Genomic DNA, 27,583 nt, shown 5'->3' on the forward strand with positions numbered 1-27,583 from the left:
AACAGCGTCCTCACCTCTTTCCAAGCCTCCCTGCTGCCTAAGCCATCTTCATAAAACGGCAATAAGATCTCAGGGCAGCCTTGTTTATAAACCTTCTATGGTTGGCCATGTACTTTGGAAAAACCCAAACGTTGTAAGCATTCTCTCATATATATACAAATAAACCCTTAGTTCATGGGGTATGAAGCTAAAACGCCTACTCAATTAACATGAATTAATTAAATTAAGTGTCTTACCTCCTGTTCAGAGAGCCCATCAATAATTTCAGAAATCTCATGTTCACTCCTAGCAATGGTGGCTGAAAGACCAGCTCCCCTCTGCCCAACTCTAAATATGAGGGAGAAATTACATATATATTTAAAGGCCTTTTATAAAGAAGTTATCAATTAGATTACTTTTACATCAATTTGCTTTCTGAGTGGGACTAGAAGTCAGGGGGAAAAAAACCTAAAATGCTATTGAGTAACTACTTTTAAGTAATATGTTTAAGTCATTTATCTATAAAATTAGTAACAATTTAAATGCTAAGATTTCTTTTTAAAGGTTACAAGTCTAAATTCAAATGGCAGAACTATTTGCAGGCAACATCTGGAAAACTAGTTATTGGTGTCATTTTCATTTCAAATAGCAGTCTTTTGTCTGCCTTCCACAGCATAGGATAGCAGACTTAGAAAAATACATAAAACATTTTTAAAGGGAGGGGAACAAAAATCCAATCATCACTCCTCACAACAACTTAACTGTGGTTTCCAGGGCTTTCATGACTCACTTACATGAGACAGCAGAAAAGGCAACTAAAGATTCTACCTTTGCAAAAGCACTTGTCCTCTAAAGTAAAAACAAATCGGAAACTATGTACCAATAACAAAGAATTTCTTAATTAGCAAACAATTTAATAAGACTTTTGATTATGCTGAAAGGTAGTGAAGGACCATGAAACATTGTCTTATTCTTACTATCATTTCAAAAGGAATGAGCATTTTCAAGAACTGAAGAGTTAATTTCAACATATTTACTTAAATTTAGATTCAACAGCATGATTAAATATAAAAAGTTATTAGATTCACCAAGATATAAACATTGCTAATTGATAACAAAGTTTTATATTCAAAATAAAAGTTCTTAGACTCATAGAGGTAGAGAAGGGATTTGTGATTGCCAAGGGGCAGGGGAGGGATAGATTGGGAGTTTGGGATTAGCAGGTGCAAACTACTATATATAGGATGGATAAGCAACAAGGTCCCACTGTATAGCATAGGGAACTATATTCAATATCCTGGGATAAATCATAATGGAAAAGAATATTTAAAAAAGAAGGTATATATGTGTAAAATTGAGTCACTCTGCTATACAGCAGAGACTGTTACAACACTATAAATCAACTATATTTATTTTAAAAAAGAAAAAATATAACTAAATTCTTTATGAACCTTCTTAATGGTTAGATTCAGGTGACAATAAATATTGTGAAAGATTGAAAATATGATTCAAAGAAAAACATCAAACCACTTACCGCTGAAACCGTTCTTGCTGTTCTCTCTGTTTTCGAATCTCTGGAAATTGCTTTTCATAGTACTCTCTTGTTTTGCTTTCTTTAGCTTTCCTCCGAGGGTTATTTTCTATTCTGTCCACTTTTTTCTCCCATGCCTCCATGAGCTGATCATAACGTTGGCAGATTTTTTGTTCCTATTAAATACCCGTAGCAAATTAATAATTAAACTAAACTCTGTGATTCTGACAAACCTAATACTTAAAAGCACAGGTTACTTCTTAAGGCTAAGTCAGAAGGACATTTGGCCTATGACTCAACTGGGAATGAAAAGGTGTCCTTGATCTGAAAGAAGAGAAAGACAGGGAGCTGTTTTCTATGAAAGATCCATACACAGAGCCTATCATTGCTGGATTTCTTAGTCAACATTAAGACTACACAAATCAACAAAGTACATGCTGAGCCACTCTGATAACAATTAAGTCTTCATTGTCAAAAAAATGGAAAATGAGAAATAGAAACATGTAAACAGTTTGTAATCCCAAAGGCAAGCAGATTAACATTTTGTTGTCACCTTTCCATCGGTCAAAGAAAACACATTTAGACCACCCTCCTACTGCTGGAAGTTCTGGTTACCTGCAATTTTTTCTTACTATAAATAATGCCATATAATGAACATTTTTACAGTCTGGAAAAGGCAGAAATTGATTGTACTCTATGACAAAAAGAAATCCAGTAAACTACATGAAATTGAGAATGAATGCTTTTAGAGAAATGAATAATGTGTGACCTCATTCTTTAAACAGAGAAGAAAGAACCCTGTACTGTGGGCACAGGACCATCGGTGCAAAACAACAGGAAGTGTGAAAGGGCTCATGATGGCCCAGGAGGGGAAGAGAGGGAAAGCGCTGTCCTCCATAGTCCCTCTGTCTCCTTGACACCCGTCCACCTCCTGGGCCTGAATCTACCTTTATTTGGCTCCACCACCAAGTCACCCCCTCGCCTCCTTCCTACACAACTCCTGTGCACCCTGAGGTGTAACTAGATGCACATTCCCTTCCTCAGCTTAAACATTTCACAGATGACCTCAGCATCTGACCTCAAGCCCCCTCCTGACCCTCAGGCCATGCACAACCTGGCTTGGCTCCCCTGCCCTGTCACGCTCCCTCCGCTTCCCAGCCCTTCCCGAGCTTGTACAAGTTGGCAGACGGCTGGTTTTCCTGTGAAACACCCCTCAGGACCACTATGTGCCAGCTGTCCCCTACATGCTCTCAGTTATCTGGACGTCCTGAACCACCGGATGACCACAATACAGTAATCGCCTGTGGCCTCATCTGTCCTGTTCCTCCTTAGACTCCCCAAGGGCTAAAGCCACATGGCTATCTACTCCCTTTGTAGAATAATACATGGGTTCACCTTCAATTATTACATTCAATTATAAGGCAAATATTACTTTTCAGTTATAACTAAACAGTTACTGATTCTCCTTACGAATCCTGATGAGATAAAACACCTTGGTTCACTCTTGGAAAAGGAGAAACTGCCAATAAGTATTTACTAAACAAGTCAGCGAACATACAAAGTTCATAACTAAATACTTGGTGAAGTATAAGAACAAAGTCTGGACCTCTATGTTTGTCTCTTTGGATAGCAAATTTAGCAATTACCACAATTAAAACAAAATTACTGGATAGAAAAAAAACACTTTAGCTAATTTATTTGTATGTGTATGCTCTTGGCCAAAAAAAAAAAAAAAATTCAAGACTGATAATTTAAGAAAGTATCTGAAGGCCCAGACTGCCAAATTAGAACATTAGGAGTTATAGACCAAATAAAAGCTGGTGACCCTTACAATTCATCAAACAAACAGGTCCTTAAATACCAGGTACAAGTTCATTTCTGATGTGAATCAAAATATATCATTTATTAAGAAACCATTCAAATGAATTAACAGTCTAAAATTATTACGAACACACTATAAAAGAACAGTGGCATCATATTTTCTGTAACTTAATTTCCATGAAGATTATAACCACAAAATTTTTAGACTGCAAGTCATAATAAATACAAAGAATACCGTGAATTTGAAAAAGGTGAACTTTAGCTGACCCAGTTTCTAATAAGAAAGAACAGTGATGCCTCATCAGCATGACCATAACTTACCCAATTTGTCTGAGGTTAAGAGACTAAATGAGATCATCCTACTTCTCTTTCATATTTTAAACTACTCACCATTTTCTTTATTTTGGCTAGATGAAAATGCTATACACAGATGACCGAGAAAATTTGATAATGATATTAAATGTGATTTATGATATCAAAATGTTACTAGACTCATATTGATGTGTAAGTCACATTTATAGTTACAAATCAGCACCTGCTCTCAAGTGTGGTCAAGAACCATTCTCACTAACAATGGGAAAGCGAATGCCTGAAGAAGCACGGACGGGAAAGCTGAACAAATTTCAGTGAACAAGGATAGGACCTCACCCTTTGTTTTCTTGCATGATTTCTTCTTTTAAAAAATAAAATGAGTTTTTTCCTCATCACCTGGTTTCTAGAAGAGAAAAATACGGTTGTATGACATTAAGAAAAAGTACAGTTTAATAGTGCATTCACTTTGTTTTCAGAGACACTGAAAAACAAGCAAAGATCACTTAAGAATATACAATATAATCCAAGTTAATCCTAATTTTTTCACCCTGCAAAACAAGACTCCTCCAATAATTAGGACTAAATTTCCTTCCATTCTATAGAAAGGCTTTAACACAAACAGTTCATTTTCAACTATAACATTCATAAGGCAAATATTATTTTCAAGTTATAACAGTTACTGATTCTTCTTAAGAATCCTAGTGAGGTTAAGCACCCTGGTTCACTCTTGGGAGGAGGGAGGTGGAGAGGAGGCCAAGCTTTCGCAGTTACCTCCTAACACAGGTCCACGCTGCCCTGCCTCCTCAGAGTGTACCAACACAGAGAGCTGACTCTGCCTTAAACAGAGGCTTTCTTCAGGCACAGAAACAACACAGTCCACTCTAAGAAGTCATGGGGGCAACGTGACAGGACAGCAATCCCTCCCTTATAACTTAACAGTTTCACTTTTCAAATATGAAGTACTGTAACCTTCAAAAACAATGGCATGCAGGTTCAAATATAAATATTTATACCCCACCTACTTCCAGAAAGGATTTCAAGCTGATTATTCAAATATAAATACAAAGCCAAGGCAAGTAGAAGTAATTTTTTTGGTTATCTGCCACTCTGGACTAACACTGACACTGGCTCCACTTAAATAAGCATGAACAGTCAGGAGCTGGCTATATGGAAAAGGAGCCAACAGATTAAAGAGAATTACTGAAAGAACATTTGCTATTTCATACAAAGCAAATGATGATGATGACAGAACAGCTACTGAACGATCCATACGGACACACGTAGCTGAGTAGACGGTACTTCACAAGATGGTGTGCAGTGAAAGCACTGCCATGTACGCAGTTTGCTCTCGATGTAATTATGTGCTACTCAACAGCAAAGGACAATCAATAAATATAATTTACAATTGTTCCTAAGAATTTACATGAAGAACTCCTTCTCAGGACAGTGTGCTAAGCACTATAGCAGGAAGATAGCTAATATGAAATAAATCAGACAAGGCTGCTCTGCAGCGACTATCAGGGAAAAGACAGAACACAAACATAATGGAAGCTTTGTGGAAAAAAAAATTATTAAAAGTAGCCAACTAGATTTTTATCTGCTATTTGCCTTTTTAAAAATGTTAGAACAGCTAAACAGTTCCAAAACAAGGTATATTTTATATGTTTTGCCTAACCTAGCTCTAAGGGTTGTCAAGACCATAGCAGCATCTCACAGAAAAATTCTAGGTATATGACTTTTATTATAAACCACTTAGTTAACAAAAGTTAAAATCATTCAAATTTCAGTTTCTGTCATGCATACTACCATGCAAATTATATTTGCCACCAGTTCTGCAAAAGTAGCCAACTATTGCATATACTCTCAGTAAGAAAAAAATTTTTTAATTATATATATATATATAAATATAAATGTGCTCATTAGTAATGTACTAGTAAATAAGTATAATGTTCTGGTTATAGTTAATAAAACATAATAAGAAATATCACATTTTTGTTACAAACTAAGAATAATTCATCTAAAATTCTCTTAAAATATGATAATTAAAAAAAAAAAAGATACCTATCTAGCTTCCTCTCTTACTTCAATCAGATCAAGAAATTAGGTTTTCTTTTCACTTATTTTCTTATTCCAAAATGTGCATCCAGAAAGGCCTGGTGTCTGGGAGGAGCAAGGCTAAGCCAGCTACATTGTGGAGCAGTCTCCGCACCCACGTGAGGGCTGAGCGCTTCCGAGGCACCAGGGCATGAAACGGCAGAAGGGTCTACAAATACCGTCATTAGCAAGAGTCATGGAAGGGATTTCCCTAGAATAGGATTTGAATAATGATAAAATGATCCGTGGCACTTCTACTTTGCAATGGCAGATGTGGCTTGGTGGGGGACGGTGTCATCACTAGTCTTAAATGAAAAAGCTTCATTATCTTACTTCATCATGCGCCTTGCAGGTACTCCACTGAAAAAAAGACAAAACAGGAGGCAAAAAATTCAAGCCTCAAGGTAAGCCATTTCAATGTTAAGTATCCACCTTTTTTACTAGCAGATCATAAAACCAGCTAGTTTTATGCAATCATTTATTTTATTTTTTGGCCTCGGAAACTCAAAGCTGTTACCCCAACCCCCAAAAAGCCAGAGGAAGATAACATATAGTAAAACGACAGCAAATTACACAAATCTAAAACACACCTACACTACGTTATAGTACTATGTCAGCAGATAACGTAAAAATGGTCTCTTTATAGAATATACGGTCTTTAACTGAAGAATTCCAAAGATGATAAATACTTACGTCTTGATGTTCTCATGGTACACCTTGGTGTCTGACGGCTGGTTATAGAGTGGCTATAAAATAAACCAAACACTTATAAACAAAATGTTGTACACTTGCCTACTAAGAGACAAAGACACACTCCCTACACATCAATGGAAGCTCAGGTAAAGTACTGCTAATGGGTCTACACACAAACACTCAGCCACAACCTCCAGACTTAGCTGGCCTCTGTGACCCCATCTGCTAACAATGAAATCCACTGTACCCCATAGTCACTTCACTCATAGATTTTTTTTTTTTAACTCTGAAAGACAAAGGAGGATTAAATGCCATTATTACCCTAACAAGATGATTCAAAGAGGTTTCCATTTCTGTTATTACTTCTTCCTCCTTCTACCTCAGTGATTTAACAGCTGCTCGGGCAAAAACATGATCAGGAAAATGCCTCTGCAAAGGTCCCAAGTTTGTGTACGTTATTTTAAGCTTATCACCCTTACTGCCCAGCCACATTACTTTCATCCTGAACAAGCGACCATACTCCACCTTATCCCAAGAAAAACTGCTTCAGAAAGAGCACTAGACACGAAAAAAATTTTTTACTCACCAGTTCAACTTTTGGACCAAGACCTTCAAATATTTTATGAGCTTCTTCTGCTTTTTTCTACAGATAAAAATATTATTATATAAGTAAGAATTACTTTACCTAAATGCAAAATTACTTCTAATTCAATAATATTTACCTAAAGACCAATCTATAGTCAAACTTATCCTTACTTCCAAATATTCTTTCATATGACAGGCTAAAATACTAATTTTGTTTTTATAACTCCTTCACCAAATCAGTCAAATCTGAACATGTGTTTTGAAAGCAAAATCCAAAGAACTGCTAAGTTCTTAAAAGCAAACAGATATTACTAATAAGATTCCAAGGAGAGGAAGCAGAGATTCACTATTAGAAATGAATCCCTCAAACATGTTTAAAACTTCAACTCTTAACATCTTTAAAGATGATTTAAAAACACAAAATACCATAAAGTTGGCAATCTTTACCATGGTAGAACAAACTTATCTTTACCATGGTAGAACAAACTGATCTCTTTAAAGAAAAGCTTATAATGAGTATATTCTCTAGTTTTAAGAAAATCTTGGTAATAACAGAGAAAACAACTAGTTTGAATTACTCAAAGTATTCATTAGCAAATAAATGTTGAATTATATACTTTTACATGCCTTTTTGGGCTTCCCTCATAGCTCAGTTGGTAAAGAATCTCCCTGTCTTGCAGGAGACCCCCAGTTAGATTCCCGGGTCAGGAAGATCCCCTGGAGAAGGAAATGGCAACCCATTCCAGTGTTCTTACCTGGAGAATCCCATGGACAGAGGAGCTTTGCAGGCTACAGTCCATGAGGTCTCAAGAGTCAGACACAACTTCGTGACTAAACCACCACCAGCACATGTCTTTTTCAAAAGTTAAATCATCTAGACCAAAGTGCTATCTAACAGAAATCTACCTTTAATAGGCAAATGAAATACAACAAAATTCGACACTCAAGCTGTTTAAGCTGGAACCCTACATCCGGTAACAGTGTCAAGGTTCTCAGCTCTCTCTGCCTAGCACATGCTCACTGGTCACGAGGGTTCCCTGTCCACTAGACTCCCACTTTCCACACACTGAGACTGGGAATTCTCCAGGACTTCTGATGTGAGACGTCGTGGGAATGAAATCAAGCAGGCTCCCCAAGTGTAAAGAAAGATGTTCCCTTAAAATAAACATTCTCCTTTTCATTTATCAGTCAGTCGGTCAAAGATTTACTTAGCATATATTATGTGAAAAGAAGTATGTTTAACCAGTGTAGAAAGCTCAAACTAGTGTAATGAACTTTCTGAACTCCAAGAAACTCAAAATGTTATTGAGATGAGAAATAAACCTATCAAAAATGTCAAATGCAAAACTGTAACAACCCATACAATGTGCAGCGTGAACTCTATTTCTATTGACAGTTTTAAGGCAGACTTGTGCCCTTGGTACCATTAACATTTTGGGCCAGATGTCTCTTTCTTATGGGGACTGCCCAGTGCATTACAGGCTACTCAGCAGTACCCCAGCCTCAATCCATTAGATACCACCAGCACTCTACCCCCCTACAAGTTATAACAATCAAAAAAGCCTGCAGTTGAGAACAACTGTTCTCAAAAAGCCAAATGTACATACCAGAAAATTCAAATTTACTAACTATAAGGCGTGTATTAAATAACACACAAATAACATAATCACAGGTCATAAATTTGGAAATATCTAGCACCTTCAATGATAATCTCTCTAGATAATCTAGATAATCTGCACTTGCCAGTTTTTCAATTTGCCTTCTCGAGGCACTCTACCACTATACAGTCTACAGCCTGTTCTTCAACCAAGAACAAGCTGGCCAAGTGGAACTGTAAACAAGTAATACTGGTAGACAAGGAGGAAATTATGTTATGGCAAATATATACTAGTATCCACTTACCTCTTCAGGACTAATTTTAGAGCTGATATTTAGAAAGTGTTTGCATATTCCAAGATTTAAGTTTTGCAAAATTTTATTAAATATTTGACTTAATGTTGGTTTAACTGTTAAGAACAGATTAACTTGTCAATTGTTTGGCAGAAATATTTTAATTTAAAACCTTCACATTTATATAACTTTGTTCTAAATCTGCAGATAGAAGTAATTAATGCCTCAAACATACACTGAATATGTTCCATGTGCCAAGCACCTGCTAGACCCTAAGGAAACAATGAATAAGACCGACCTTCTGGTGTGGAGGATAAGGAGTCTTGGAAGGCTGACAGAGAAAATGATCCTTGCTTTGGGTCCTGAAGTGATTGCACTAGACAGACAAGACAAGCAAGACACAGCGACGCCTGGCACTGGGGCAACATCACAGGGTAAAAAGCACTGTCATCAAGGGGACACTCATACCTGTTCTGGTAGTGCTAAGAAAGGAGTCCAGGCCCGCAGCCTGGCCAGGCAGGCATGTGAGCCCTGATGAAAAGGCTGGGCTACTTGGGAGAAAGGGGGGAATCAGCAAAAAGTTCTATTTGGAAATCACACTGGGGATCTCAAATATGAAGGATGGATTAGAAAGTAAAGAATGAAGCAAGGAAACTCAGCACCTATGCGAGGTGATGGGTTAAAATAAGCTAGTGCCAAAGGAGGAAGAGAGAAGCAACTGACCAGACCAACACTCAGGAGGCAGGACTGAGGCTCCTCATTGATTAACCAAATTTGCAAAGTAGCAAAAAGAGAGAAATAGACAGTTTCCAAGACAATGGCCTCGGTGACCAGGGGTTATTGGCACTGAGTACGTTCTCTATTGTCAATCTCTCTTTCTTCTAGTGAAACTAGTGCTACAGTAACTTGCAAATCATTCAACCAAAGCATAAATGGTTTTGAAAACTACACTCCACACCCCTCTTTCAATATATATTATAACACTGAAATTAGAGCACTGACAAATATTTTTGGGATCTACAACTGGGAAGGGTGACAGCCAATTAAACTATTAAAAATAGTTGAGAAGAGTCTGTTTAGAGACTAAATGAATCTTGGCCTCAAGTTTAACTATGATGCAGAGCACTTTTTCTCTCAGTAAGACAGTTTTAAAGCTAACCATCAGCGTGAGCAGTTTTCTGCTTCCCACTAACGTCCTAAATAAATGAAAGAAGTCACCTCTCAGATCATGGCCCCAGTCTCTCAAGACATGTTAGGCTTAACTGCAACCAGCATGTGTTGCTGACAAACAAGAAGGGGATGACCCTTGTCACCAACCACTGCTCTCTGCCTTCTGTGTCAAAATGAGTAAGGTCATTCATGAAAAAAAGCACAGATGGGGCGAAGGTCCGACAAAAGGCAGCTGGTGAGGAGAAAAGGTTCGGGTAAGGGTCAGGAGAGAGGAAGGCTGCATGCTCCACTTCCGCCCCTGAGGACCTCCACCCTGCCCCCTGGAGACCCCTGCTACCATCTAGGACCTACTGCACAAGCACTACCACAGCAGACAACTAGCAACAGTGGATACAAAAAGAATTTGTTTTAAAGATGATTTCTATGGTTACTGAGTTAAAAACAATCTTCACCGTAAGTCTAATATTAACACAGATTTCAAGCTAGGTTCTTCTCTTTTACACAGAATGTGTAACAAGCTGAGTGTATAAATGCTGAAGTGGCAAGAAAAGGTCCAAAAGGAACTATCGGCTCTGCTGATGGGCATCGAGGAACACGTACCACACTAACTAACAAGAAAGAGCACACATATATAAATTAAACACAAACCGAATTCTCTGTCACATCCTAGTCAGGCAACCGCAGAACCCACTAACACTGGAACTGTTTATTAAGCCTGTAAGAGAAGGCTAAATAAGCAATTCAATCAATTAATAAATAGCACTGGATTCAACATACTTGAAAAGTAACTCATACTAAGAATTCAGTGTTTTATAAAAACCCTTTCCATCATCACCAGCTCTGATCCTTATTTACTTTACCCTTGAGTCACAAACTGACCTGCAGCCAATCAGCCCACAGAAGTGCTTTATTGTTCTACTGTGTTTTATAAAAGCAGGAGACTTTCTATAAAATCCATTTTGGGGCACATCCCTACCCTCCAGGCATGCCCTGAGGGATCCTCATCACTTACTCCACCCACTGCCTTTCACCCTCACGGAGGCTGGTCTGTCCAATAAATTGGACTGATTTTGAACCCAGTCAAGAAACTGGTGATTAACCCGTATTTCTGCCTCCTGGTGACAATTACCATCATCTTAAGTATTGGGTGTCTGACGACTCAGTTATCCATCTATACATACACATCCACGCACACCTGACTCCAAGATCACTCGTGTGAACGCTTACTTAATGATTAGCTCACAGCTGCTTTTCTCAAAGCCATTTCCTTTAGGATCTGGGATAATATAGCTGTAGACTGCCTGTATAAGATGCACTGATTCTGGTGACTCCACTCACAACAGGGCAAACAACTGAAACAACAATCCCCAACTTCTGCTGATGGTTGCCTATAGCTGACAAACCAGTTCTCTAGCACGGTACATAAAGCATGGAATTCTTCCTTCAACAGGGGCTTCTAGAAGACCCATGATAAGCAGCTCTGTCACAAGGTTCTCTTCACATTAGGGGGAAGTTGGTTTCCCTTTAGCTGCTAGTTCCTGGGCTGGATTCTGGTCAAAAACCAACTTCAACATCACAAAACTATTCATAGAATTGAGACTCAGCTTTCCTAAATTCATGGACACTTTTTAATTATAAGCATAAAAGAAGAAATTGTTTTAACAGACCTAAAAAGGCAAAGTCTACCTAAAGGTCAGTGGCCTCACACTTCTACACCCCAACTGTCAGTTCTGAAGCAGATAATGCAAGTCATTCCCACATCCAACAACACATTCTCTACTACAACAGGGTACCTGGCATCAAATGTCCCTTATAAAGTGAAAAACCACGGAACGGCTGCATTGTGTGCTACACACTTAACACTATGCAACAGGAGATTTGGCTGATAAAATTATACTGTCAAAAACAAGTATTTATACCATATAACATGAATATGAAATATTAAATAATTTAAGACACAACTATCAACTTCTCTTCAGTATGTAAAGAAAAGCACCAAGCTTCAAAATTTAAGAACATTAAAAATTATAGCAGAAAGCAGGCTTTAATACAGTTAACATTACCACAGAACAGAGACAACTGGAGAAGGTACAGCCCAGTGGTCTTCAAGCCCTGAGCTGCCACGGAATGGCATGAACTTACCCGGTTTTCATCATAAATAATTTGAACAACACTGCGGTGCTTCTGCTCCACAGGAGGCGGGGACACAGGCTTCTCGGGCTCTGGAGGCTTCGCGGCCTCCTCTTCAAGCTGTTGCTAAGAGACCCAGAAAGGGAGAGTCAGGCATCTGCTGCACGTCAGCCCCACCAATAATTATTCACCAGAGACAACACATGCTTCTGAGCAACGCTTCGCTGATTCTACAGGGTAATCACTTAACCGACAAGGGTCTAAGGACCCAAAGACCCTAATGAACCCAACCAGATTTATTTTGAGTAATAACTAAACAGCATAAGTCATCTTTTGATAGATAAACCCTTTTGTATTCTAATTCTGATAAATTTAAAGCAAAATAATAAGGGAATCTAATAGCAAAGAGAGATAAGGCCTTCTTCAATGAACAGTGCAAAGAAAGAGAGAGCAATAGAATGGGAAAGACTAGAGATCTCTTCAAGAAAATTGGAAATATCAAGGGAACATTTCATGCCAGTATGGGCATGATAAAGGACAGAAACAGTAAGGACTAACAGGCAGACGAGATTAAAAAGAAGCAGGAAGAGTATACAGAACTACGCAAAAAAGGTCTTAATGACCAGGATAACCATGACGGTGTGGTTACTCACCTAGAGCCAGACAACCTGGAGAGTGAAGTCAAGTGAGCCTTAGGAAGCACTACAACAAACAAAGCTAGTGGAGGTGATGGAATTCCAGCTGAGCTATTTAAATCCTGAAGCATGATGCTGTTAAAGTGCTGCATTCAATATCCCAGCAAATTTGGAAAACTCAGCCGTGGCCACAGGACTGGAAAAGGTCAGTTTTCATTTCAATCCCAAAGAAGCACAATGCCAAAGAATGTTCAAACTACTGGACAACTGTGCTCATTTCACATGCTAGTAAGGTTATGCTCAAAATCCTTCAAGCTAGGCTTCAGCAGGATATGGAATGAGAACTTCCAGATGTACAAGCTTGGTTTAGAAAACACAGAGAAACCAGAGATCAAACTGCCAACATTCCCTGCATCACAGAGAAAGCTAAGGAATTGCAGAAAAACATCTACTTTTGTTTCATTCACTAAGCTAAAGCCTTTGACTGTGTGGATCACAACAAACTGGTAAATTCTTTAAGAGATGGGAATACCAGACCACCTTACCTACCTCCTGAGAAACCTATATGTGGGTCAAGAAGCAACAGTTAGAACCTTACATGGAACAAGTGACTGATTCAATATTAGGAAATGAGTATGACAAGGTTATATACTGTCACCTTGTTTATTTAGCTTATATACAAAGTATATCATGTGAAATGTTGGGCTGGATGACTCACAAGCTGGAATCAAGAATGTTGGAAGAAATATCAATAACCTCACATATGCAGATAATATGATTCTAAAGGCAGAAAGTGAAGAGGAACTAAAGAGCCTCTTGATGAAAGTAAAAGAGGAGAGTGAAAAAGTTGGCTTAAAACTCAACATTCAAAAAACTAAGATCATGGCATCTGGTCCCATCACTTCTTGGCAAATAGATGGGGAAACAGTAGAAGCAGTGACAGATTTTGTTTTCCTGGGCTCCAAAATTACTGTGGACAGTGACTGCTACCATGAAATTAAAAGACACTTGCTCCCTGGAAGGAGAGCTATGACAGAACCTAGACAGCATATTTAAAAAGCAGAGACATCACTTTGCTGACAAAGGTCTGTATAGTCAAAGCTATGGTTTTTCCAGTAGTCATTACAGATGTGTGAGCTGGACCATAAAGAAGTCTGAGTGTCGAACTGATGCTTTTGAACTGTGATGCTGGAGAAGACTCCTAAGTTCCTTGGACAGCAAGGAGATCAAACCAGTCAAATCCAAAGGAAATCAACCCTGAATATTCATTGGAAGACCTGTTGCTGAAGGTGAAGCTCCAATACTTTGGCCACCTGATGCAAAAAGCAGACTCACTGGAAAAGACTTTATGCTGGAAAAAAGAAGGCAGGAGGAGAAGGGAGCGGGCAGAGGATGAGAGGGTTAGATAGCATCACTGACTCAATGGACATGAATTTAGGCAAACTCCTGGAGATAGTGAAGGACAAGGAAGCCTGGTGTGCTGCAGTCCATGGAGTTGCAAAGAGTCAGACAAAACTTGGCACCTGAACCACAACTTAAGTATGAGAATCTAAATGTATGAAGGTACTGCATCTGCCTCTATCACAAGGACCCTCTGTGTCCCTGGAATAATGCTGTTCTGCTTTACAGACACACAATTCCTGCTAATGTCTGGCAGAGACAGCATGGTAGAATACTGAAGGGTTAACCCTTAACTCAGCACAGCACCACCCTCTACCCCACTCCCCCATGAGACTTTATATTCTACAGTGAGGAGGTGGCAAAGTCGAAAGCACATGAACTGCTAGTATGTGCAGCCACAACGCAGGAGGCTATCTGAACTACTCTGCCCAGGTTCAGCCCTAGGGTCACCCTTTACAAGTGGTTTGATCCAAAGACCCTTTCTGGTTCTTACCTCAATCTGGAGCAAGTGTACAAACCCCTCATACGTGAAGTGGGGATATTCATCCTACCTACCACACAGCTTTCTGAGAGGATTAAAGGACTCAGTATATGTCAAGCAGAACTATAAATGGTCAGTGAGTATCACCTACTGAAGTAAGTAGAGACTGAACTTGGTTCACTGCTTTTTGTCTTCCATCACCCCAACTGATACCTAGTAAATGCTCAACAAACAGCTACATGGATATAATATAAAAGGCATTAAGGTAAAAGGTGGTAAGTCTACTAAAGGCCCAGCGGAAAAAGATTACCTACATTTCCAAGTAAGACTGAGAGTCAGGTTCCTCATCATGTAAGTCAGACCACAACCAATGAAAGGATAAAAATCCTTCAAGAGGGAAGCTTTGAGGTCTACTTCCACTTTGGAACAGAAAGGACTCACGCAACCTCAAACGATAGTATTCGGGGTTCTGAGATCATTCTCATGTTAATGAGGTCTCCAACCCTGCCCTTTTATTCCTTTGCTCAGAAGGCCTTCTTTCAGAATGTCCATTAAGTAGGTATAGAGAAAGAAAGAAACAGGTTTCAGGAAATCACATTTTGTTCTTCACAGTTAAGTAGCCCTGGGACAAAACCACAGACAGACACCAGACAAGCTCATAGATTCAAACAGACTGGTGGTTGCAGGGGCAGGCAGAGATGGACCAAATGGGTGAAAGGAGTCAAAAAGTATAAACTTCCAATTATAAAATAAATAAGGGATGCAGATATAAACTATAGTTGACCATAGTTTGGTGACTATACTTAACAACAGTTTATTGTATAGTTGAAAGTTGCTGAGAGAGTAGATGTTAAAAACTCTCATCAAAACAAAAAAAAAAATCTGTAACCATATGTAGTGAGAGATGGTTAACTAGCTTTACTGTGGAGATCATTTTGCAATATATATAAAATCAAGATGCTATATAATGTTGCGTGCTATATAATTTTACCCCAATCTTCTTTTAAACTGAGAACTACTAGGAAAAAGAGATAAATCAAAAATCCAGATATCTACTACATTTCTACATCAATACCACAAAGAACACAAAGCCCAGAAATCAGTCCAAACCTGATTTATAATAGAGCTAAAAATGCAGCTGGAAAAGGATGAACTTTTTAATAAATTATTAATATGGGGGAAAAAATATTGACTTTTATCTTGAGGCAGACACAAAAACTCAACTTCTGGTGGATTAAGAATAATGTGATAAGAAACTATAAAATTTCTTAAAAGATGATAAACTCTTTTAATGATCCCAGGGTAGTCACATACAAAAACTACAGAAATTCTTTTCACCAAAAATGCTGACCTAAATGTAAGAGCTAAAACTACAAAACCCAGAGAAGAAAACATAGGTATAAATCCTTGTTTGGATTAGGCAACAAGGATTATGGTTCTTAGATATGACACCAAAAGCACAAGTGATGAAAGAAAAAATAAACTGGACTTCATCACAGTTAAAACTGAAAGCTTTCTGCCCTGGTGTGACTCCATCCTGCTTACTGCCCTCTGCAAGTACAGTCACTCACCTCTGCCCACTGTCTCTCCCACCTACAGGTGTGCCCCTGGGGCCCTGGAACCACCTTTCAGTTGTCAACTAAAGACCAATAAAGATGACTTTAAAGTGGATTATGATGAAGATGAGCAGTTATCTTGAGATAGGTCAGTTATACTCAGCTTGGACTCTGTCTCCTTTTCCTCTCTCCAGAGAGGTCAGTTCCAAGGCTGGTGCAAAGGATGAAGTGCACACTGCTAGAGCAGAGGTGGTCCCAACGAAGCAGCCCTGGCCATGCTAATTTGTCCCTGGGGGGCTGAATGCCAACTCTGGTCCAAAAGTGGTTCAGGGCTTGTAGTTATTAGTGGACAGCTCTTAGAAGATGCAGAATAAGAAGACAAAGAGGAGGACGTGAAACTCTGGAATACATCTGCAAGTGGTAGCAAGGTTCCACAGAAAACAAGCAAAACTTGCTAATGAAAAGGAAGCTGAAGAAAAAGCTCCAGGAAAGAAATCTATACAAGACACTCCAGCCAAAAAGGCGCCAGATCAAACCAGAATGGAACAGATTCAAAACCATCAAACATCAGGAACAAAAGTCAAGAATCCTTCAAAACATACAGTAGCCTGCCAGACTCCTCTGTCCATGGGATTTTCCAGGCAACAATACTGGAATAGGTTGCCATTTCCCTGTCCACGGGACCTTCCTGACCCAGGGATCAAACCCCTATCTCCTGCATTGCAGGTGGATTCTTTACCGCTTGAGCCACCTGGGAAGCCCTCAAAACACACTCACTTGCTCACAAACCTCCTAAAACAACAAAAGGACCTAGTTCTGGAGAAGATGTTAAAGTAAAACTGCAGGCAAGTCTAGGAAAAAGCACGATGAACAGTCCTCATAAATTAAGACAGGGAGAGAGGAAAAGGAGACAGAGTCCAAGCTGAGTATCACTAGCAATTCAGACCAAGTTTTCTACTTTAACCTCAACTCCCTCTCCTGATTTACCCCACCACAACCCACCAGGCTGGAAGCAATCTCACTCCGGCTTCATAAAGCACTTGTGTTTGATGGCTATGAGTCAGCGAATCTTATACTTTGCTTTCTATTACTTATTCATTTGATTTACCTCTTTTACCATGTTTTAATCACTTTTATATCTCCTTAGATGCTCAATAAGAATTTTAACGAATCAGAAGAAAAAAGAGTTTCTTACATCAACAAACACTATCAGGATAGTGAAAAGACAACCCACAGAATGAGAGAAAATATTTGCACATCATATATATGGATATTCAGAATATATAAAGAACTCTTAACAATAAAAAGACAACGCAGCTTAAAAAAAAAAATGGGCAAAGGATCTGAATAAACAGTTCTCTAAAGAAAATATACAAATGACCAACACGCACACAAAGAGATGTTCATCGCTGGTCACTAAGGAAATTAAAATTAAAACCACAATGAGAGACTACTTCACATGCACTAGGATAGCTATTTAAAACAGTGAAGAAGAGAGAGGGAAACCCTCCCTCAGACACTGCTAGTGGAATTTAAAATGGCACATCAACTAAAGTTAAAAATATGGAAAGTTCAACACTCTTCTTTAAGGAGACAAACATTCCAAGAATGTACTAAGCAGTAAAATCAGACACTTACTTGTTTTTTTTTCAGTTTAAGGATCTGCTGCTCTACTTTCGCAATTTCTCGATCTACACGATCCATACTCTGTATTAACTCTTCCTTTGAAAGTTTTGAAGGTGAAGCATTTTGATCATCCCCACACGGTTGCCCAGAGATTGGAGAGGAAGGAGCTTCATGTTTGACTCCAAATGCCGGGTCCTTTAAAGAAGAAAATCAAGAACAAATGGTTTCTCACTAAAGATCAATGTCAGCATCAAGAGTCTCTTAACCGGGACTTCCCTGGTGGTCCAGTGGCTACAACTCTGGTTCTCAATGCAGGGGGCCCGGGTTCAGTCTCTGGTTGGGAAACTAGATCCCACATGCCACAACTAAAAGATCTCACGTGCTGCAACTAAGACCCAGTGCAGGCAAACAAATAAAAATATTTTTTAAAAAGCATGATGGGTTCATTTTTCTCTTAACTGAAAAAAAGTGCGTTTTAAAACTTAGCAAAGCCATGTGTGCTCCCTTTCTACACAGCAGCCTATAGTAGCAATTTTCTCCCTTCTTCCCGCCCACCCTCCCTCTCTCTCTCACACACACACACTCATACTCACATACACACACCACTGATGTTCACAATTCAGACATATCACTGAAGATCCCAAAAGCTATACAGGCTGAGGTGGTTAAGTGGCCAACCAGCCTTTACTACAATACTGAGACATACAGAGAATTTCTGCAAAAATAATGATGCAATCACAACAAAGGAAGATGCCAATTCCTCAGCCATTTTGTTGCAGTGCCACTCCAAAACATCTGAACACACGCACTATGTGTGTCCACCCAACTTAACAGCTACAAATGGCCATTCCTATCAAAAGTTTTCAGGCTTTCCAAGGGCTAATACTGATGTACATAAGTCTGGAGAATGACCTAGAACTTTTGATGCTTTGATCACCCTCAATAAGGAGCAACTAAGCCTGCCCGCCCCATAGCACATGTAACATCTCTCCAGCCAAATGTACCTCCTCACTTCAGCTCCATAATGAGCAAGGACTACAGTAGACTGAAGGCCTCCACCCAAAACCTACCACCCTACCAATACAAGCACGCACACTCGCACAGCCTACTCATCTCCAGTACAAGGTGAAGATGTGAGCAATACTGCAAAGTATATGAATTTCAGATTAAGACACTGGTTCTCTTTAGGTTGTAAGAAGTCTAGAATAAGCACAGTTCATAAGACCAGAGGGCCCTCAATGTATTAAACAATGACCAAGTAACTGAGAAATCAATAGTTCTAACCAAGAATGCACTCAAATATACCCAGATAGTTGTTCCAAAACACCATGGAACAGAGATTAACTAAAATTTAACATGTATATTCCTGAAAAATCTGATATTCTGTAACATAATATAGCTAAATTAAGGCTTCTGGGGGAAATGGGATTATAGTTATTACTTAAAACCTGTAAACTTTGCAAGCAGAGCATTAACAAAACAACAGCAACTCTAATAAAATAATACTGTCAAAGCTCCAATAACCATTTGCATTCAGACTACAGTCAATCCTTTGATAGCTGTAAACCCTGCAGTTTATGCTTCCTCTGTTAATCCTTTGGGTCATTTGCTTCCAGTTCAAAATAGCACACTTCATCATAATGTTAATAAAAATCAGATTTGTGGTATAAAGACTTTGCTGTTGTTTAGTCACTAAGTTGTATCTGACGTTTTGCAACCCCATGGACTGTGCCCACCAGGCTCCTCTGTCCATGGGATTCTCCAGGCAAGAATACTGGAGTAGGTTGCCATTTCCTTCTCCAGGAGATGTTCCTGACCCAGGGATCGAACTCATGTCTCCTGAATTGGCAGGCAGATTAACCTTTAAAAACATAAAAGGACAGGAAAAAAGGTCTCACAGTTTCTTTTCAACATTCCAATCTTCATTAGTTAGTTTAACATTGAAAAGCAGAGCAGTTCTTGAACTAAGCTAGCTACTACCTGCACTAAATGAAAACCACTGATAGATGCAGACTTTTCAAATCTTTTTAAGGTCTTCATCTATCTAGAAGGCTAATTCTTAATTATGAAAGCTTGATCTCTGAAACATTCACGTGCAACAATCATTCACCATGAATTTCCATGTTACATTAACATCATTCTCTTACATATGCATATGAGATCATTTGTGTTACAAACACATATAATACCAAAACAGATTACATTTCGACTCAGCAGATTTTGAAAATGCTTCTCAGGTGATCTGTCTGACCTGTGCCCTAAGAACTACTATTACAGATCAATATTTCCCACTGACTTCATCTCTAGTTACATATTTAACAAAAAAACAAATTCCTGTTTACAGTGCCTATCATCTGACAGGCACTAGGCAGAAAGGTAAACAAAACAGGCTTGCCATCAAGGAGTTTATAATTTTGTGCTGGGACATTCTGTTAGCTATTTGAGGGGCGGGAAGTTAAATTTCTATCCCACATATCACAACAAAAGCCAAATAATAATATTTATATGAGATTTATTAACAAATCACAAGTAGCCACAAACAAAAGGTATTCATATTATACTGAGTACAGGAAAGTCAACAGCAAAAGACATTAAAAAAACATCGATGAATCAAAATAAAGAACAATTTTCTCTTTATCAAAATAGGAATAAATTTACAAGGCAAATGGGAAAAATAATTTGCAAAACGTGAACTCTAACAACTCAACATAAACTAAAAAACACATCGACAGAAAACTAGGCAACAGATATGAAAAGCAATTCATAAAACAGGAAAAAAGGAAAAATAAATGAAAAAATGTTAAATTTTAATAACAAGCAAATAAATGCAAGTTAAAAATTTATCAAACTAACAATGATCTTTTTAAAGAATGTAAATATGTGATTTCAGTATGGACACACAGCTACCGGGCGCTCTTACATCATGCTGTCAGCAGTAAGAACTGGTTTTCCACCTTTTCAGGGGAAACTGGATACACCCGGGAAAACCTTGAAATACGCTAACAGGAATTTACCTTAAGGAAGTAAATAAGAATGTAAACCAAAAAAATGAACCTAGGGAATTCCCTGGTGGTCCAGTGGTAGGCCTCCACACTTTCTCTGCTGAGGGTACAGGTTTGATTTCCTGGTTGGGGAACTAAAATACCACAAGCCGCACACAAAAAAGAAATGAACAAACAAAAAAATCAAGCTAAGAAAAATATGTCATTATTCTAATGAATAAGCAGGTAACCTACATGTGTGACAAGTTATTTTATATCCATATATGGAATATGACTGAAAATACAACTGTAAACTTAATGACACAAAATGAACCTCAGAACCTATTTAAGCAAAAATAAAGTCATACACAATGCACAAAGTAAGCACAATAAAATATGCACAATTATTAATGACAAACTGGTGAGACAACTTTTTCCTTCAAGCTTATCCAATTTCATTCTTCTATAACTGAAGAAAAAAACTAACAAATGCTAACCCTTTCAAAATCCCAACTTCTAAAATAAAAGGAAAGTCATGACTTACAGCTTAGGCAGGAAAGAAACAAGACTAGGAATCAAAGGTCATGGGTTTTCATTTCAACTCAGGAAACATTACCTAGGTCACTTAGTTTTTCTTAACATCTGTCTTCTCTATTATAAAATGGAAATCAGCTGTACTCTCATCTAATATAAATGGATTAAGTTTTAAGCTCTCTCTCTGCCAAAAAAAATCTATAGCTATAAATTACATTTGTGTTCATTTATTCAGCCTTGCAAGAAAACCTTTACTCACTTCTTTTTTTCCTTCTTTTTTAAATGCTGCAAACATTCCTTATAAACCCACAGACTATAATACAGATATTTTACATGGTAAAGTGGGTCTCAATATTCCTAGGAGTTTAGTTCATTTCTAGCTCATCACAAAGAGCTTTACCCACCACCCAACTTTCTATTTTTAAAATTTCAAATTTACATAAGAGTTGAGAGACTAGTATAATGGATTCAATTACCCTTCATCTAGCTTCACTAATTGTAACATATTGCTATATTTGCTTTATCTCTCTGTATACATATACCTACCTTTTTTTTCCACTTGATCTATTTGAGAATAAAGTGCAAACATATTTATTGTCTTTTATTTAAATCACTGTTCACTCCATAAAAACTCAAAGAAAACGTGTAGGTATTCAGTTATCTGATATTACAGTGGAAAGGGCCACTAGCCCTAAAGGCAAACAAACTTTTTTGGAAAGAGATTTAAGAACGAAAAAGCAAAGATAAAGATATATTAATATTGATAGTAAAAGGGTTAATACTTTCTGTTAAAAAAGCATTTTAAAGAATTAGTTTATTCTTTCTAAAACAAATATTTATTCTGTACCTACTAAGTGCCAGGTAATTCCTGATCTGAAGATCTAATGACAAGCAAGATAGTTAAATACGATAAACTGAGGAACAAAATAAAAGTATAATACAGAAACATGCACATCACCAAAGAAAGGCAAGTAACAATAAACAAAAAAGGAAGAGAGATATGATCTTAATAGAACCTTCTCATAAACCCACAACACATAGTGTTTGAAATATCATGAGATCACTGGAAGGACTGATGTTGAAGCTGAAACTCTAATACTTTGGCCACCTGATGCGAAGAGCTGACTCACTGGAAAAGACCCTGATGCTGGGAAAGATTGAGGGCAGGAGGAGAAGGGGACGACAGAGGATAAGATGACTGGATGGCATCACCGACTCAACGGACATGGGTTTGGGTGGACTCCGGGAGTTGGTGATGGACAGGGAGGCCTGGCGTGCTGTGGTTCATGGGGTCACAAAGAGTCGGACACGACTGAGCAACTGAACTGAACTTATTGCTGTTGTTTAGCCACTCAGTCATGTCCACCTCTTTTGCAACCCCATGAACTATAGCCCACCAGGATCCTCTGCCCACAGCATTTCCTAGGCAAGAATCCTGGAGTGGGTTGCCATTTCCTTTTCCAGGGGATCTTTTCCCAACCCAGAGATTGAGCTGGCATCTCCTGAATTAGAAGGATTCTTTACCACTGAGCTACTGTTTGGAAGCCCGTCATGAGATTATAGCTCATATTAAAAGTAGTTATCACTAAGAGAATAAAAATTTTTCTTTACAAAAATTATAAGCATAGTTAAACCTCACCTAAAACATGTCTTCTCCCATGTAGTAAGTTAATAAACTGCAACTGAATTTAAGGGGATTATTTAAAATTCAATTTAATAAAACTGTGACAGTCTTGAGTAGCTCTGACTAAATTTTACAGCCCAGCAAGCTGGTACAAAATGCTTGAGAGTCATTCAATAGCAATTTTTCTTTACAGCAGTCCTCAGATTGTTTCTCATTTACCAAAAAGTCAAAAGTACTGACTTTAAAGTCTGGAGTATTAAGTCTGTGGCTTTCTAGTTTTGTTTAAACAAAATTTTTACTTTCCCACAGCACTAACCTTTGGTGAATGCAATAACTGGTCTTTCTTTTAGGCACTGTGCCTGAATATGGCTAAATACACATTTCAGACCGACAACTCCACAGGGTAAGAGAACAAATATTTACCTTCTTAGCATCTCCAGAAGATCTCAACCCTTCTGGCAAAGTGTGCACTAAAGGTAAGACCGCAGCGCTGACCCGCTGGAAATGGGAATCAGAAAGCTGCTCCAGACGCGGTCTCTTGGAGTCCAGTGAATCATGATCCCCTGGGGAAGGGCCTGGGTGAAACTGCTCATATCCAGTTCTCCTTTCTTGAGGCCTAACACACACAGAGAAAAGAATCACTCGAAAATGTTTAAGTAATGTACAACTTCCTGCTAATATCCCTGGTTGAACTTTGAAATGAATGAGCAGTTACACTTACTTTCAAAGTGAAACCACCCCCACCCCAGGAGAACACATACCTCACTATTTAGTCCTATTAAAGTTCTGATTCTAACAGAAAAGTTTCTTCTTTTCTACTAGAAAAGGGGAGGTAGGAGTAGAGGTGGTAAAGTAGTGAAAGATGCAATAGAAGATTCAATTTGCATAAAATTTAAAAGGTGCTAAAGAATATCCATAAAATAATTATTTTTAAACCCATGCCATAACAACTGAAGTAATATAATCTAGACTAGAAGAGCCACTCTTTTCAATCAATAAAAAAAGCAAGCAGGGAAAAAAAAATCCTTCAGCAACTGCCACATGTAAAACTAAATGCCTTGAGTTGTGAGGTATTATCAAGACTTAAAAACAAGTGTTTTGAGAGGGAATGCAATATTGCTTTGAACACATAATTATGACCCTCAAAACATGCTTTCTGTCTAATTTTCCCCAAGTACCTAAGTATCTTGAAGGTCAGGAATCTGGTTTCAATTTCTTTACATGATATACTGTCCAGAGTATTTACAAAGTATTTCCAGACGCGACATTTACTTGTGGCCAAGGTTTAAATGAACATCTCACAAAACAACTTTTCATTTTGAAGTTAATCATGGGGTTTTGTTTTTAGTATAGGTGATAAAACAAACCCTGAGGTTGATAATTTCATAATACTTCAAAAATCTGAAATCTTATTCAAGACATAAGATCCCACTGTCTCCTTAAAATTCACAATGATATCATAAAAAATACTGCAATAGAAAGTTTCAAGAATAAGACAAGGATGACAGTTTTAGCCACTTGTATTCAATATCGTACTGGGAGTTCTTATCAGAATATTAGGCCAGAAAAAGAAAGAAGCATCCAAACTGAAAAGGAAGAAGTAAAGTATTTCTATTCACAAATGATACGATCTCATGTGGAAAACTCTCAAGAAACCACAAAAAATGTTAGAGCTAATAAATGAGTAGGGCGAAATTATGAGATTTAGAAAAAAAAATCAACATGTTAAAATCAGCTGTATTTCTATACATTGACAATGAATAATCCGGAAATGAAATTAAGAAAACAATTCCCCCCCCCCAAAATTCCATTTATAATAGCATCCAAAAGAATAAAACAGGAATGAATTAGACCACGGAGGCCCAAGACTTACACACTGAAAAATCACAAAACATTGCTGAAAGAAATTAAGGAAAATTTAAATAGTAAGACATTCCATTTTCATGCACTGAAAGACAATATTGTTAAGATAACAATACTACACAAAGCTAAGTATACATTCAACATAATCTCCAGCAAAATCCCAACAGAGTTTTTTTGAGACATTAAAAAAAAAATCATAAAATTCATGGAGATGGGAATGTCCTAGTGGTCCAGTCGTTGACTCATTGTTTTCACTGTCATGGGCCTGGGTTGGATCCCTGGTCAGGGAACTAAGATCCCACAAGACAGGTGGCGCAGAAAAAAATAATTCATGTGGAGTCTCAAGGGATTGCAAACAGCCAAAATAACTGTAGAAAAAAATATATATAAAGTTGGAGAACTCACACTTTACAATTTCAAAACTCACTACAAATATAAAATAAGCAAGAGTATGGTACAGCCAGAAGGGCAGACCTACAGACCAACAGAATACAACTGCTGCTGCTGCTGCTAAGTCGCTTCAGTCGTGTCCGACTGTGTGACACCACAGATGGCAGCCCACCAGGCTCCCCCGTCCCTGGGAGTCTCCAGGAAAGAACACTGGAGGGGGTTGCCATTTCCTTCTCCAATAGAATACAACTAAGAGCCTAGAAATAAACTCTCACATCTCAGTCAGCCTCACCAAGGCTGTCGAGACCCTCCCACAGGCAAGGACAATCTCTGCAACAAACAGTGCTGGAGAACGGAATTTCCACACACACAACAATCAAGTTGCACTGATAATGGATTATAAATCCAAAACTTAAAAACTCCTAGAAACAAAATATAGGGAAAATCTCCTGACTTTGGACTTGGTAGTGAATTCCTGGATATCACACCAAAGGTAAGGCAACAAAAGAAAAATGTAGATGATTGGACTTCATCAAAATAAAAAATTTTTAGTACATCAAAGAACACTATCATGAGAATGAAAAGACAAACCACAGATGGGAGAAGATATTTGAAAATCATGCATTTGGTAAGGCTGCAGTATCCTGTCTGATGCCCACATTCCTTCTCCCCAGCTCTCTCTCTGACACATTCTCTCTGCTTCAATCTACCCACCTAAAATCCACCCTCCACAGAGCAGCCAGGGGCAATCAGATAAAGGCCATGCCCCTGGTTGCAGCACTGAGAACCAGGGCTACTGTTGGCCTGCTTGGAGATTTTGTGTGGAACTTCTATAAGTAAATGCAACCCTCTGGGGCCCCTAGCTGTGTCCCCCACAACTGGGCACCACTGTTCAGGACACAATCCACAAAAGCTAACTAACTTCCAAGGATCACATTTTACCTGCAGCCACTCTACCTGGGAGACTGACCAAAGCCAGAGGGTGAGGTGTACCCACAGCTGGAGGAGAACCCCAGGAAGCCAGGGCACAGGACAATAAGAAAAACAAAGTGTTGAAAGCTCTCACTCCATCAAGAAATCAAACTATTCCCCATTTCAGCTTGCCAATTCTTTTTACAACAAAACTACTCATGCATAAATAAATATATAATTTACCATTTAAAATTTCAGAAAAAATTTTAAATGAACTATGAAAATCTTGGTGAAAACAAATACAATTTTATATTGGGAGTTAAGCATGAAATGCGCATCTTTAACAAAGTATTTGCCTTCTAAAAACTAATACTGTATGATGGCGTGGCCACTTTGTACACAGTCTGGTAGTTTTCCAAATGGCAAACAAAAGGGGCCAGCACCTAATCCAGCAGTTCCACTCCTATTATGTGACCAAGAAAAGGGGCATATGGAACTTCCCAGGTGGCACTACTGGTAAAGAACCTGCCTGCCACCGCAGGAGATGACGGAGACAAGGGTTTGATCCCTGGGTGGGGAAAATCCCCTATCCACCCCAGGATTCTTGCCTGGAGAATCCCATGGACAGAGGAGGCTGGTGGGCTACAGTCCATGGGGCCACAAAGAGTCAGACACGACTGAAGCATGCACGTAGAGTATAAAGGGGTATATAGACAGCCAAAGAAAAATCTGCGATTGGATGTTCACAGTAATATTATTCACAACAGTCACAAAGTGCAAACAGCTCAAACAGCTATCAATTGATGAAGAGAAAGATAAAATGTAGTACTTCCAAACCAACCAAAAAAAAAAAAAAAAAACCCCCCACCAGATTTCACACTAAAATATCTCTGCAGACTCTTAAATTTAAAATTTCCTACATTTTACAGACTTTCATCATCTCATGAACGGAGGAGCCTGGTAGGCTGAAGTCCATGGGGTCGCTAAGAGTCGGACACAACTGAGTGACTTCACTTTCACGCATTGGAGAAGGAAATGGCAACCCACTCCAGTGTTCTTGCCTGGAGAATGCCAGGGACGGGGGAGCCTGGTGGGCTGCCATCTATGGGGTCGCGCAGAATCGGACACGACTGAAGCGACTTAGCAGCAGCAGCAGCATCTCTTAGTACCATCTTTAAATAGCTTTAAAGCAAATTTATCAAATGGATTTTTTATTGTAATAAACCTTCACTTAGGGGTAATATAAAGTTCATAGCTATTTAAAATACTGGCCCATGAAGATCAATCAGAATTATAATTTATTGTGTTTATTCCCAGCTGAGGGAGACTCTTGTCCAAAACAAAATTAATTTCACTTAAATTTTAATATGTATAA

The 27,583-nt window shown here is 38.5% G+C and overlaps 1 protein-coding gene across 22 annotated transcripts in view; it reads right to left on the reverse strand.

Moving 5' to 3' along the window:
* Positions 1–27,583, reverse strand: part of NCOR1 (nuclear receptor corepressor 1) — a 115,594-nt gene that overhangs the window by 64,206 nt on the left and 23,805 nt on the right. For 15 of the 22 annotated variants that reach the window (XM_040245885.1, XM_040245888.1, XM_040245894.1 and 12 more), the window contains exons 4-12: positions 23,467–23,659; positions 17,917–18,099; positions 12,218–12,331; positions 7,017–7,073; positions 6,431–6,483; positions 6,071–6,097; positions 3,980–4,046; positions 1,514–1,686; positions 237–327 (exon numbers count right to left, since the gene is read on the reverse strand). In XM_040245885.1, the coding sequence (XP_040101819.1) occupies positions 237–327; positions 1,514–1,686; positions 3,980–4,046; positions 6,071–6,097; positions 6,431–6,483; positions 7,017–7,073; positions 12,218–12,331; positions 17,917–18,099; positions 23,467–23,659 (958 nt within the window). Of the gene's footprint in view, positions 1–236; positions 328–1,513; positions 1,687–3,979; positions 4,047–5,704; positions 6,050–6,070; positions 6,098–6,430; positions 6,484–7,016; positions 7,074–12,217; positions 12,332–17,916; positions 18,100–23,466; positions 23,660–27,583 lie in introns of those variants that run through there. The other 7 variants (XM_040245890.1, XM_040245897.1, XM_040245905.1 and 4 more) reach the window with 2 other exon arrangements.

Source organism: Oryx dammah, unplaced genomic scaffold (genome assembly GCF_014754425.2).
Source record: "Oryx dammah isolate SB20612 unplaced genomic scaffold, SCBI_Odam_1.1 HiC_scaffold_8, whole genome shotgun sequence".
Taxonomy (NCBI): Eukaryota; Metazoa; Chordata; class Mammalia; order Artiodactyla; family Bovidae; genus Oryx; species Oryx dammah.